At 41.8% G+C, this 13,678-nt stretch overlaps 1 protein-coding gene across 3 annotated transcripts in view; it reads right to left on the bottom strand.

Moving 5' to 3' along the window:
- Positions 1-281: 281 nt before the first annotated feature.
- The window catches only part of zbtb16a (zinc finger and BTB domain containing 16a), a 163,478-nt gene continuing 150,081 nt past the window's right edge, over positions 282-13,678 (bottom strand). For all 3 annotated transcript variants that reach the window (XM_031868968.1, XM_031868966.1, XM_031868967.1), the window contains exons 6-7: positions 11,051-11,221; positions 282-6,395 (exon numbers count right to left, since the gene is read on the bottom strand). In XM_031868968.1, coding sequence (XP_031724828.1) covers positions 6,166-6,395; positions 11,051-11,221 — 401 coding nt within the window. In that variant the 3' untranslated portion in view covers positions 282-6,165. The remainder of the gene's footprint in view (positions 6,396-11,050; positions 11,222-13,678) is intronic.

Raw genomic sequence — 13,678 nt, 5'->3', positions numbered from 1 at the left:
TACGGTCAATCTTTTCTTGCGCCCATCCATCAGCTTTTTAAACCATGCCTTTGTGTTTGTAGGGTTCATCATCTGCGGAGCATGTGGAGAGTTTGGCCTGATGGTGGATGGAGAAAAATGCCAGGTTAAAAGGCATTATGCTGGTTATTATTAAAGAGCAGATCAAACACTCGCTGCTCCAAAGTGATTATTTTGTGTTCGATCCTAATGTCACCTTCTGTTCTTTAAAGCATTCAGGAAAAACAAATAGCGAGCCAGAAACAGGGCTACGACAGACAACATGAAGTCCATTTTTTATTTTGTTCTAACCGCAGATTGAAAGTATACAACTGAACATCATGGTTTGATTTTTATTATGAGACTCATAAATAAAAATACAAAAAAATTACACTACAAAAAACAATCTACTGTTAGGATGTAAAAAAAAAAAAATTCTTTTATTTTCACTATCAAAGGCACAACATTGACTTTAGTGACAACATGGAGAAGAGAACCTGCAGCATTAAATCTTTTATTTTCCTTTTTATTTATTTTTTCACACTCAGAGAACACTGACATGTTACAAAGAGGTGCCTGACTCTACATGGAAAAACAAAACAAAAAAGAACAACCTCTATATCAACAGACGGTGGCTATAGATTGGTGGCACAGCTCAACAGGAAACGTACTGCCACGGAAAAAAATAGCACGTTGTCGCTGGAAAAGACAAAGGACCTTTGCAAAGCTCTAATGCAAATTTCAAAAAAATTATACAACTGACAACAATAAGAGAACAAAATAAAGAAAATAAAAAATAATAATTGGGCACCTTCTGAGATTAGGCTAAGATTAGGTGCTGAGGTAGACAAAAACTATAACAATTCAAATCATAATAAAAACACTATTTTCTTAATACAGAGCAACTTGACTGGCACTTGTGCTGTCACAACAATGGAGGAGAGAAGTAGCACAGACAAGCCAGGGAAAGAGAGGGAGAAAAGCTTTGTTACATAAAAAGCTTTGTTATGCTTGGTCCGACAGGGCAATTGGTCCTCAGTGCTAATATAAAAAAATACAATGTCTTGGTGCTTTGTTACTCAAAACAGTTTTTAGTCTAGACCTCGATGGCACATGCATTGCAACACTGCATGAAATGGCTACTTTGTTCTAGAAACACCACACCAAAACACAAAGTGCCAGCTCCAGGGATGCCATGATTCTTCTCTGACAAATTTAACATCCCCTTCTCAATGCATTTTGTAGAAAAGAAAAGAGTACTTTAAAAAAAACTGAAGCAAAGCAGAAGGGGAATACCCTAGTGCCAACCTACCCAAATGGAGGTTCTTTCTTTCTTTTACGTTTCAAGAGAAGTACAAAGTTCTCATCAGCAAACCTGTTGCTGACAAACAAATAGAATGGACACTCTAAGTGCAGAACCAGACCTGGGCTTAGTTTGCTTTCAGAAAAACTATTTCATGGAGCAGATTTTGTCCCGACAGTCTTTGAAAGTCTTGCAGCCGGTCCGGTTTCCGATAAATTTCTTTATGTGTCGCTAAATAAATGCTTTTGGGCGCCAAACACAGCGTACGGCCTGAGAAAATAATAGAATGCAGAATCGCAGTTGCTATTTCAATAACATTTAAGGGTTTATTGCAGTCCTTAAAAAGGATGCCCTGTTCTATTCAGGATTTAAAAAAAATAAAATAAAAATCAGGTAATTTTCGTCATGACATCCCTAGGGTGCTGGAGACACCATTTTAATTTTCTTCTGAAAATACGGAAACTAAGCAGATATAGATGGATATTTTTGTTGAACAAACTCCATTTTTAGGCACAAAGATAGTACAGAAACATCGGAGGAACACTGAGGGAAGAACTATATCGATGCCAATGTATATATATATTTTTTCCAACATAGAGAAAAAAAGTGGCATAGAGTATCATTGTATTTTGTATCTGATCTGAAATTAGTGCATTTTTCCACTAATACACACGCACGCACGCACGCACGCACACATAGTTACACACTCTTTCACCCGCACGAAAAAGTAGAAAACATTCAGAGGACGATGACAGGAATAATGTGACTGATCAGGTCTTGCATTGTGGTGGTTCAGACTGAGCCGTGACTGGGTATATTATAGTGGGTGGATATTATATGAGGGTGAAAAAGCCCCTCAGCTCACAGTGTTTGAGAATAAAATGGCAAGACACCACGGGACATGCCATCCCTTCTTCTTTTTCAAATACAAAAACAAAACAAAAGACATGTTGACAGTCAAGTTTGATTGAAAAGTTGTAAATTACAAGTACTAATTGGTCGGTTTGGCAGCGCCTCCCTGCCGTCCCGTATTTTATAATCCTTTTTTTTTTTTTTTTTTCTTTTTTTTTTTTTTTTAACTTCGTCACATACAGACACAATCGTAAAATTTGTGGCGGATAGATTTAGTCCTTCACCTACAATGCAATTGACATCCAGAAAGCAACACTTATTATTACAATATGTTCACACATGTTTTTTGTCCAACAATATCAAAGAGGAGCAAGGCAAAAATGATTCACACCCAGAGAGAAAAAAAACAGGTAAAAAAAAAAAAGAAATACAAATATTTGTGCCCTGCTGTAACCCTCCACAAATGGAAAAAGGACCGACACTGAATACAAAAATATCACAATTTTTAATATCAAATTGCCTCTGTTGGCTCTTGTTCAGGAATACGCTCATTTCTCAAGAGAGCTTGTCAGCCGAGACAATCTCTATTTTTAACCTTCTGTTTTTTCTGTTTTGATTACCACTTGCAGTTCCAATTGTCCAACGCACTCTGCATCACTGCAAATATGACCTGTCCTGGGCGGTTCAGCATTTTTGATGAACCTTTTTTTTTTTTTTTTTCACATTACAAAACTACACTTCTATTCACATATTTTCAAGTTTTAATTCTTGTTTTTAAACCCTCTTAACAGCAATAGTACTTCCTCTTATCTGCCGCATCCCTCTTACTCATCACTTAAGGCTTCAAAATTGCTTTTTCTTTTTTTCTTTCTCTGCTCTTCTGTGGTTGGAGGTGTGGGGGGGGGGGGGACTATAAGAGGAGAATAAACATCCATTTGAATTACTTTCCACATCCTATCAACCTCTACTTTTGTTATCTCTTAAGCTTTTATATACATTTTGCTTAAAACACAGACAATCATAAATCAATCAAGAAAAAAATAAAAGCATGAGATGAAGTAGCAATGATCAAATAATGCAAAACACAAACACAAACAAATTTGCTTTTGCTAACAAATGAAAACAACTTAGAGGTAGCTTTTATAACAAATGACGAAACCTTCCGTCTCTTTAACAAGCGGGGTTAATAATACCAAGTTTGGTAACAAGTAATGCACAAAGAAATATACAAAAACAAAAATCTCTTCACCGTGGCACTTATTTTTTCTGCGTACACATTGCTTCATCATATCGTGCAATGCATCTTTTCGACGTACACTCATGAACACACACAAAAGTGTACAAACGAAACAAAAAGGGGAAATTAAAATACACAAGCAACATGAGGTCACAAAACGAAGTAATTCAAGTACGATGTGTTGAGCTCAAACTCAAGGTCAACAGTAACAACAACAACAGCAACAACATCAACAACAACAACAGAAGACGAGAGAGACGAAGCGCAGGGCCAAAACCACAGAGAGCGGGTTGATTTATTCTGCCGTCTTACTGCTGGGCAGTGTCTCGTCCTATCAGTGATTTTCCCCTTTTTCCACTGGCTATTTGAATAGGTGATCACCCCGGTAACGCTGCGACATGCAGCGATGCTCATTAAAGCCGTAGGTTCAATCGTAATACCTGCGGCTGCGTCAGTCATTCAGGTCTAATGCTGCGTTTTCAGAGAAGACGTCGGAAATTCCCACCTTCTTCTCAACAAAAAGAAGCCTTTCAGTTACGGGCTGTATACGCAGAGCTTCTTTCAAGATGCAGTCATGTCAACATTGGGAATATATGCACCATTTTAACAAAATATAGATAATGCAAAACTCGCCTTTAGGTCCTGATTTCAGCTGACGCTCTACTCCAGTGGGGCATATTCTCAAAAATAAATCCACCCGCTTTGCCCAGTTCGTAATTCCGCTTTTTATCAGTATACATTCAAGTTTGAATTTGAAGACCTCACAGGCTTGATAATGTGATCTGCTCCAGCCCTTCTGTCAGATCATTTTTGTCTTATCTTATCACAACACCTGACGGTGAACGATCACACATGTTCATTTTCAAATGTAAAATAGCATTTACAGCTGCGAGCTAATGCATGCTGCAAGGGGGAACCGCATCCAATGTCGGATGGAGAAAATTTGAACCAGCGGAAGGCATGGGGAGAAATAACCTCCAAGGTGGGAATTATAAGATCCCGACTTCCATTGAAAGGCGGCATTAGGCTGCTATGCATTTTGACACCAGTCTAGTGCGAACCCGGCTCACAGTCATTCACATTCATGTTTTGATACCATGTAACAAACTTCAAACTGCCACACCACCATTGTCAAACGTAAAGGTGTGCAGCTACGGCATTCCCAGCCCCTCTTCAACATTCACAACGAGCAGTCGAAGTCACAGGACTCCCACGGAAAGCAGCCTTTTCCCATTTTATTTCCCATCACTGTGGTGAATGGACAGATCTGTTGTGGTGTTACAAAGTGTTACTGTTTATGTGTCAGTTTGTGTAGTTCATCATTAGTGCGAGATAATGACAGTCGTCTGGTTAAATGTACATGGATATAAGCAGTCCAGTTATCTATTGCTGAGTAGGTGGATATGCTGGGTTTAATGTGGCATACTGTAATAGCCAGTTATGATTTAATGGAAAAAATGTATAACTTGCAGACATCAAACAGAGACTGTTGTCGTAATTTGTTTTACCTGTGCAATCAAGCCACGATAAACTATAATGCGGAGCTAAAAAAATATAGAAGATTGAAAAGTGAAGTTGGCTCTCTGGGGAGAATCGCAGGTGGCCAGTGGTGACTCGACCATCCCCAGCCCTCATCTGAGCGAGATCCAGGAAGACTGCTGAGAAAACCGGGGAGACTTCCAACATAAAAGCAGCGCTACCCCCCCCCCCCCAAACAACAACCAAACAGGTGCTTGGTTTGCAGTATTTTAGTATTTTAGTGCTCCCATTCATCCAGTTCAACTGTTTCATCTGCTGCATACGTCTACTGGCTCCGCTGCAGATTCTCAGGGGCTATCTCACTGCCACCACTGGGATCGGAGGGATCTCATGTATGAACAGGTGATACTGGCAGATTTCTGTGAAAAACGGGGACGATCTGTGTCTACATGCGCAGGTAGAAAGGACAGGAAGTTGCAAAACAGATAAATCTCCCATTGGGGATGGAAAGAATTTGGAGCATGTTCGCCCAAAGCAGTTTATTCAAACTCTGCACTTTGTTTGGGGAGGTGAAACTGCTGGAAAATATTTCTCAGTCCTCCTCCAAGATAACTTTGTTGTGGTTCATAACTACCACAGCATCAAGGTTTGTGGAGAAGGATTTTGGCTTCTGAAAGCCAGCAGTTTTCCAATACTGGGAAACCAAACCGTGACATGATAAACTGGGGGCCTAAGTTCATATTCGCATATTGTTCATGTGATCCAAACTAGTATGACTAAGCAGGGCGAAGGCAAACAAACCATGTCAAAATAGAACAAAAAAAAATAAATTCCCCAAAATGGAGTGATGGCAAGGATGTGCAGGTTCAGATAGCCCTTGAGAATCTGCTTTCTCACTCGCAGCAGCATCTAAAAAGTCACTTCCTTGCAGCTCGCTCGCTTTGTGGCGCTGCCCGAAATGACCTGAAACAATAACACAGTTGCAGATGTAGTGAATGACCCGGTGAATCCGAACTATGGTGGAGAATCTCTCTCCGTGTCCAAGTCTATCTCTTCTTAGCACTTTTGTCCCACTATCACCACCCTTTAACCCCGTCGGTCGGCGCCGCCTTTGCATGAAAAGTAAAAAGAGAACACAAACCTTCTTGCTTTCGGGTCTCTTGCCGTTGACATTCCTAAATCGTCAACACTCTCACTATAGCCTCCTTATCCGCTCAATTACATTCCCCTTACCTCTCAACCCCGCCCCCACCCTCACACGTACTCTCCCCCTCTCTCTTCGTTGACTCTCCCGGCCTCAGACATAGCAGAGGTACAGGTAGGTCTTCTCAATGCGCCAGTCTGGGGGGACGTCTTCGGGCTTGTGGCCTTTCATGTGCTTCTGCATGGCTGACAGGCTGGGGCAGTAATCCAGGCAGATGGTGCATTGGTAGGGTGAGGCGCCGTTGTGGGTGCGCAGGTGCTTGATCATGGCCGAGTAGTCCCTGGATCGCTGGTGGCAAAGCTTGCACTCGAATGGCTTCTCACCTAAGGATGATAAGGGCGGGTGGAAGACAACAATTATGTTAGCCAAAGTGCAATTCAGTGACAGTATTATGCCACTGTTGAGACATTGTGATGTGCCTCTTCATCAGGAAACAAATGCATTTGATATCAAAATCAATTGAAAGTCAAGGAAAGGATGTATTAGTCTGTGAAGTGTTCTGATAAACACAGCACCGTTTGTCATTCACACCCCAAAACCTTTCACATTATTTAAATGCAATGTGAAAATTCACTCATATCTACCAATACTAATAAAGCCCTTGCTGTTCCTCAAATGGTGAACTGGAAGAAGAGGTGTGGTAAAAACTGCATCATTATGAAGGCCCCGTACCAGAAATGTAATATTACAGTTTGCATAAAAGCATATTGTGGATCTTCTATGCCTTGACAGCCAAATTGCTGTGGCCATTTGCAGTATAATTACAACTTTAGCTCTTGTTTTTGTGGTTTCGCCCATCACTCCTGTCAGTTATGATAATGTGCTCAGTGAGGGGTGATTGCAGAAGGGTACACACATCGCTACAACGGAGTCTGAGGGGGCAAGAAACACGAGCAAACTATCAGACAAACCAACAGTTTGGCCAGATTATCCAAACCCCTTTTTTTGGAGGTAAAAGTGGGTGCCAAAATGCTGGCAACAACCCCTTATTGCACAGGACAACTGTGTGCACCGTAAGTATGGTGCGCTTTAGTTTTCTGTCAAACCAGCTAACCTGTTTGTTGTCCGACTGTCAGACTTATTTTTAGTAATTGTAGTAATTAACTCAGCGACTGATGCTTTTATTGCTGATAGGAATGCTGGCCAAATCTACATAAATAAGAACCACTGTGTAATAAAAACGGAAAATCCTTTAATGGCAAAATGTTGTCTACACATATACTGACAGTTAAGACTGCAGCATATGAAACCTGTTGTGTGAGAAGTAAAAAAAAACAACTAAAAACTCTATGTCAGGGCTTCAGGAGAGAAGGATGTCCCATTACTACAAATTTAGAGACCACAGATTTCCCCCTGCTGGCCCACAAGAAATTTGGATGTTGTTATGATAATTGGACTGTGCACATAGCAAGTGACAAGCCAAAACCCAAGAGTGGAATCCCAAACTGTCTCCTTAACAGCAGTCTGCAGCAGTAAAAGACCACACTAACTCTTTTTGGTCATTCCAACTGCCCCCAATAATTGGCACAACTCAAGAAGAGAAAGACGAATAAAAGCATGAACAGTAGTGGCTTGTTCACCTCTGAGAGACAGTATCAACACAGTGCCAGTCAGGTCCATTAAACTACCCCTCGAGCAGCTACCAAATGATCTTCTAATTACTCTTGTGGTTGGGGCGATACAAATCCTTTGTGTTCAGTTGTTATCAATTCTGCCTTTATTAAAAAGACACCAATGTTCTGGGATTTTGGAACCGTGCAAGGCTTTCTTTTCACATCATGCCGTGCAGCAGAAGAGAATGAAAAAGAGATGTCCTGCTATTAAATATAATGTGCAACTATCAAATGTGGCAGCCGCTGCTTCTAAAACCATGCAGAGAATATCCTTAGCTCTTCTTTTGAAAAACCATCAAAAGACAACACTAGGGAATTATGACATTGGAATGCAGATAACATCTATGCAAATACATAATTATATTGTGTTCATGTAAACTTCCAAGTCCAAAGGTCTGAGCATTTCAACTGCTTCTCAAGGTCTGAGATTCACTTTAATCTAGAGTTCTTGTGTTTCTATGCCCTGTCTGACTTCGTTGTAACAATGTCAGTATATTAGCAGATCTCACTAATTGAGCCCCGCCCCCTGCTGCTAACCCGTCAAACTGTCAGAGCTACCATGGAGCCCACACTGCCACTAACTGCACTCCCTGCATGAATATAATCTGAATTTTGGAAAAATGAAAAAGCGATTTTTCGGAAAGAAGCAGACAGAAGGGTCTACAATATCAGTTTGAAGGATAAATCCATAGTGTTAAACTGACTCAGCAGCAAAAACAGCTTAAAAAGATAGAAGATAGAAGCAACCACCTCATTATCTGGCGATCTAGAGAGACAACACTGTTCCTGTGGTACCCCTTGTAGGTATTTTTCCCACTGTTTTAAAAAAGCCAAAAGCAGCATTTGGATACATTTTGTATACCTTCAGCACTGTACTAATGTTAGCTCCACAGGTTTTTACGTAGACACGTAACATTTTCTAAACCATGACTAGCTCAACATCCACAAAACCAGCCTGAAAATGTAGAAGATCTGAGACGATTGCATGAGAGTCTACGCAGAATCGGATAGTTGTCGGATGCTGGTCAGAGCCGGCCAATGCTACGCTATGAATCGCCAGTCTGAGTTGGAGGTTAGGACTTAGCGAAGGGTCAATTCATTTGGTGACTATAATGGCACCATAACTGTTAGAAGTGAAGGTAAACGCAGTGGAAAATGGAAAGGGGCACCCAGTAGAATGCATATCTTCACCAGGTGTGTCAATAAATGGCAATATCAAACAGGAAATAAAAGATGTATTGAGAAAGTGTTAGTCACCTCAACCACCAGAAGTCCTTGAGCAAGCAGCCATGAATGAGCCCCAAAATATTTTGCAGTACGGTGCAGCTGTATGCGAGACACCCACGCATGCACACTCACAAAAGACCAATCTCATTATTTCCTGGCACAGATAATGATTACAACTGAACCATAATAAATTAGTTAAGTTTTAATTGTGACAATACCTAAACAGACTGGGATATAAACTAAAGATAAGATCTAACTGGGCAAAAATTACAGGAATGTGTGATGTTTAAATGTCTATTTCTTTTATAACCCACATTTAACCAATCTGGTACATTACACAAAATACAGCTCAATCCATGGAGAAGTCCTGAAGGTGTCATAAATCAAAGTGTGTGGCCGCTCTCTTTCTGTGGGAGGGCTGCTTATATTCAAGAAGCACATTTCAATTCAGCAACAGCAGCCATCCTAAATGTGCTAATGATTTGAGTGATGGCAGGGAATAATCCACCAATGCTCATGCCGGCAGACGCAAATTAGACATGTAAATGCTGACCTTTACCAATGGCATTTGAAATGAGCTGTCGGATGTGATCTAGCCCAGCGCTCGCTGTCACCCTTCAAGCTGGAGCCTCGCACATGTGTGCTGGCAAAAACGTGTGGCCTCGTGCCTACGCTGCTCGTTCTCTGCCTGTCCTTTTGGAGCCCTGGTTAACCTTGACCTCCGTGGGGGTTAGGGTCCCTGCGTCATTCGGCCAACAAGCACAAATACAGTGTCGCAAATCGTCACCCGTTGCTCTGCAGCAGTGTGGACACCTGCATTACGTTGATATCGATAACCAGACTGTAAACACGGTCGCCTCAAATAACTAGCTAATAATGAATTGCAAATGAGGCCCAGGTATTGATCCGCCATTGGCATTTGGGATGTGTGGAAAGAAGGGGGCGGTCGCGGTGGGGTGTGGGAGGGGTGGGTGGGTTTGGGGGGGGGGGGGGGGTTTAGGTTGCCAATGTCGATGATTCATCAAGCAGCTCCCTTTTGTGAGATGTGGCCTTTGACTGTGAGCTTGTCACTTGCTCTTGTTATCTGCTGTTGCTCTCCGGCTTAACGCAAAGCCCCCTCCCCCACACAAAAGGGGAAAGGGTGGATGGGGGGAGCCAATTATTGGACAGGCTGCCTTGATAGTGTGGCTTAACAGCTGGCTTATTGAATGGGAGATGGGAGTGTGCTGCTGCTGCATGTGTGTGTGTTGTGTGTGTGTGTGTGTGTGTGTGTGTTAGAGAAAAAGAGATGGTGAGGAAGCATAAAGCTTTGGCTGTGTGCCATCCTGGTGAGCACTCATGATATCCTCACTCAGTCTGCTACGTAGCGTGCACTCATTCTCCAGGGCGACCAGCTTATCACTGTGTCAACATCTTTATGGGGCTCTAAATATACTGGGATCAATACAAAGTCTTCGGAGACATTCATCTACTGTATCACAGCAACAAAGATATTCATCTGGTCTGGTTTGTGCCTTGCAACGTGGATTTCCTACAACAGGGTCCTTTCCCAGGCACCAAAAGCTGCATCGATATATTTCAACACCGTCTTATTATGAGTGGCAATGGGATATAATGTTGCACTCATTTCAAATTACGGAAAAAGTGGAAGAATGGGATGACGTGTCACTGATACAAAGTGTTTATGATACTGTATATATTTTAAACAAAATGTGTTTAAACGGTCCCAGAAATAGTTCCAAGTTGTTAGCTTAGCATACAAACTGCAAGCAGGGGAAAACAGCTGCCAACTCCTCTAAAGCTCGCTAATCAACATTGAATCTTGCTTGTTTGATGAAGGATTGGTATTTTAGAGGGAGTTATACTGGGTAACGGTCTTGGCAGGTCTGATCCCATTGTGCCTGCACAGAGACCAAAACTTCTGCTCACAGACCATATCTGGCAACCTGTGCTAGAGCTTTAGATGCTGCAAGAGATACTCTTGGCAGAAGGATAAACCGTTGTAAATCAAGAAATAGTTCCAGCACATAAATCCCCACAAACAGTTCCCAATCCTTTGATCATCAACATAAATTAAATGCAGCGTCTTTCTGTTCAAACAGCCTCTTTGTCGGCTGGACCTATTTTGATCACAGTACCTGTGTGCACACGGTAGTGGGTTTCCAGCTGGTGCTTGAGGCTGAACTTCTTCCCACAGCCGTTACATTCGTAGGGCTTCTCCCCGGTGTGGATGCGCTTGTGGCCCTTCAGCGTGCTCTCATCTCGGAAGCAGCTCCCGCAGAACTCGCACTCGTATGGATGGTCCCCTGCTGAAATGTGGAGAGACAGAAGCAAAGCTGACATCATCCGCACACAAATTTGTTGTGAGAAAAAAGGCAGTAGAACAACACTTCTTGAGCATTTGTGAAGATACAGACTGAAGGACAGGATTAACAGACTTGAGTATGAGGGCCGAAAACATTAAGCTTTGGTTACGTGCACAACTTCATTTGAAAGTTGTTAAAACCTTAACTGAAGTCAAGTTTATAGTTGGTTGGCTCTCACCAGATCTACTGTGGTTGGATTCACACCGCCCAACACACATACGACTTTGATACCAAAAGGGAGAAACATTACTGAATGTCTTTTTTCTGATTGTTTTGGTTGGCTTATGCACAACGCCAGAACAATAGGTGTTTATGCTCTAACGGATGCACACTTAACAGCCTTAATACCAGCAGACAATGTAACCCATCTGTTGTCTTCTCTACAAATCACCTGCACTGTTTGCTTTGTGTAAAATAAACGTAGCCTGTCATGGCTGTTCTTGAGATGTGTTATTGCCCAGCCGGTACTACTCTCACAACACATTAACGGATAACCTGATTGACGTATATATGCATGTGACTATATAGCTCATATACCTAATTATTCTATTTTAGATTATTTTCATCTCCCATTTGACTGAAATCCAATTTATGTTTGTCTTTTTTATATTGCGTCGTGTTTCTTTTCCATCTTTTCTTAATGCCTTTTTGTTTTATGGTAAGCACTTTGAATTCCCTTATTGCTGAAAGGTGCTATACAAATAAACTCGCCTAGCCTTTAATTCAAGAACTCACAAACACGTTGATTCCTTCACTCCCTCAAGGCAGATGGTTGTTTAATGAAGGCTGTCAAAAATGCAAGGATTTAAGTACATTTGGACGTGGCAGCCAATCACCGTCCTCTGTTTTGGTTTGAATATTGCAGCAGGCTAACGAGAGGAAGAAAAAGGGGTGTTGGGTTGTTTCATGTACTTAATTTAGATCGCCATCTTGCTCTCAATGAAAAACATCACAGCTGACAAGACCCAGAGAACTCATTCATCTCTCTGACTGAAACACTAAGTGCTGCAGATACAATGTTTAAAACATTCATATTTCGACCCCAGGCCAGCAGTGTACAGGAGATCAAATGGACAAAAATAGGAAGCACGGCATTTGGCATCAACGTGTGTAGTGTTGCAGGTTGGAGCACTAAACCTGTCAAAATGTTGGCACAACCTTTTACATTGTTCGCATGAGAGTGAACGTTTATTGGTCACTTGCTGCTAAGTTTATTTTTACTTCTGAAACTTTACTGTTGTACGACGGTGTATTAATGCAGGGCCATTGTAGATAAAGAAATAAACAAATATGGAGCCGGAGGAGGGGGTGATACTCCAGGGAAAAGACGAAAGAGATTCAGGAAGAAATTACTCCACTGCATCTTTACATAGAAAATAGTTTACTGCTAAATTAATGTTCTCAATGTAAAATACAGCTCCTTTAATAGACATCTTCAATAATACAGAAAACATTTAGGGAAACTTTTTGCCCTTTTCTTTTGCTGAAGAACTGAAACTGAAAATAAAGTTGTCGACACATTCATCGGCATTTCCATACCTTTAATTTCAATGTATTGCCTCATTGTCAGCATCCAATCTATTTATATTCATGGCTCCTCAGTCTAATGCCTTCAGACTGGGTAAATGTATTCTCAAGTTTTATTAACACAGCACCACATTTCCGTTCTGAGACAGACTCATTCCAGACACCACGCTGGCAGTGGATGTACAGTACGTGTGCCTTCAGAAATTAAAATGACAACAGGCTTTGCATTTTTCTCCTCAGGCTGCCAGAGCACAGGTTCCCCACGGGGCAGCCGTAATGGCTATTCAGATGTCAATAATCAGGGATAATATGATTTGCAGGAGGCCCTCCCCAGCTGTCCAAAGACTAATTGTATTCCTGTTTGATGAGGAACTGTTCCTTGCATCATTTCCCCCCCCCCCCCTTACGGTTACACTCTCTGGCCAAGTAATGCTGTGGATGTTTAGTAATGTATTTCACACCACCGCTGCAGGTTTAAGTCACCATCAATGACCTATGCCTTTCATTATCTGCCTGTCCGAGCAGCAACGTGCCAGGGAATAAATTGCATTTCTCGTTATGTGCTGCTGCCGCTACCCTGCTGTTGACAGACAATTTCACTAATATCTTGCATATTTTATTCCATGCCCGTATACAGCATGTATGGGTTTATTTGGTTTATTTAGGAGGAGAGACTGACAGAGGGATGAAAGAGGGATGATAGATGGACTCCCCTGAAATGCTGATACCATTTTAGGTGTGCTATACTTTCATGGAAGAAACGTTTTCTGTGCCTTGTGATGTTGAACGCCTTCCCATTAAAGGGAGGCTTTGATGGGGATGGAGGTGTGTGTTTGTGAGTGGGGGAAGGGGGGGGGGGGGGGGGGGGGGGGG

This window comes from Anarrhichthys ocellatus, unplaced genomic scaffold (assembly GCF_004355925.1).
Source record: "Anarrhichthys ocellatus isolate YVR2014 unplaced genomic scaffold, GSC_Weel_1.0 scaffold45, whole genome shotgun sequence".
Taxonomy (NCBI): domain Eukaryota; kingdom Metazoa; phylum Chordata; class Actinopteri; order Perciformes; family Anarhichadidae; genus Anarrhichthys; species Anarrhichthys ocellatus.
This window is presented reverse-complemented; position numbering and strand designations above follow the sequence as displayed.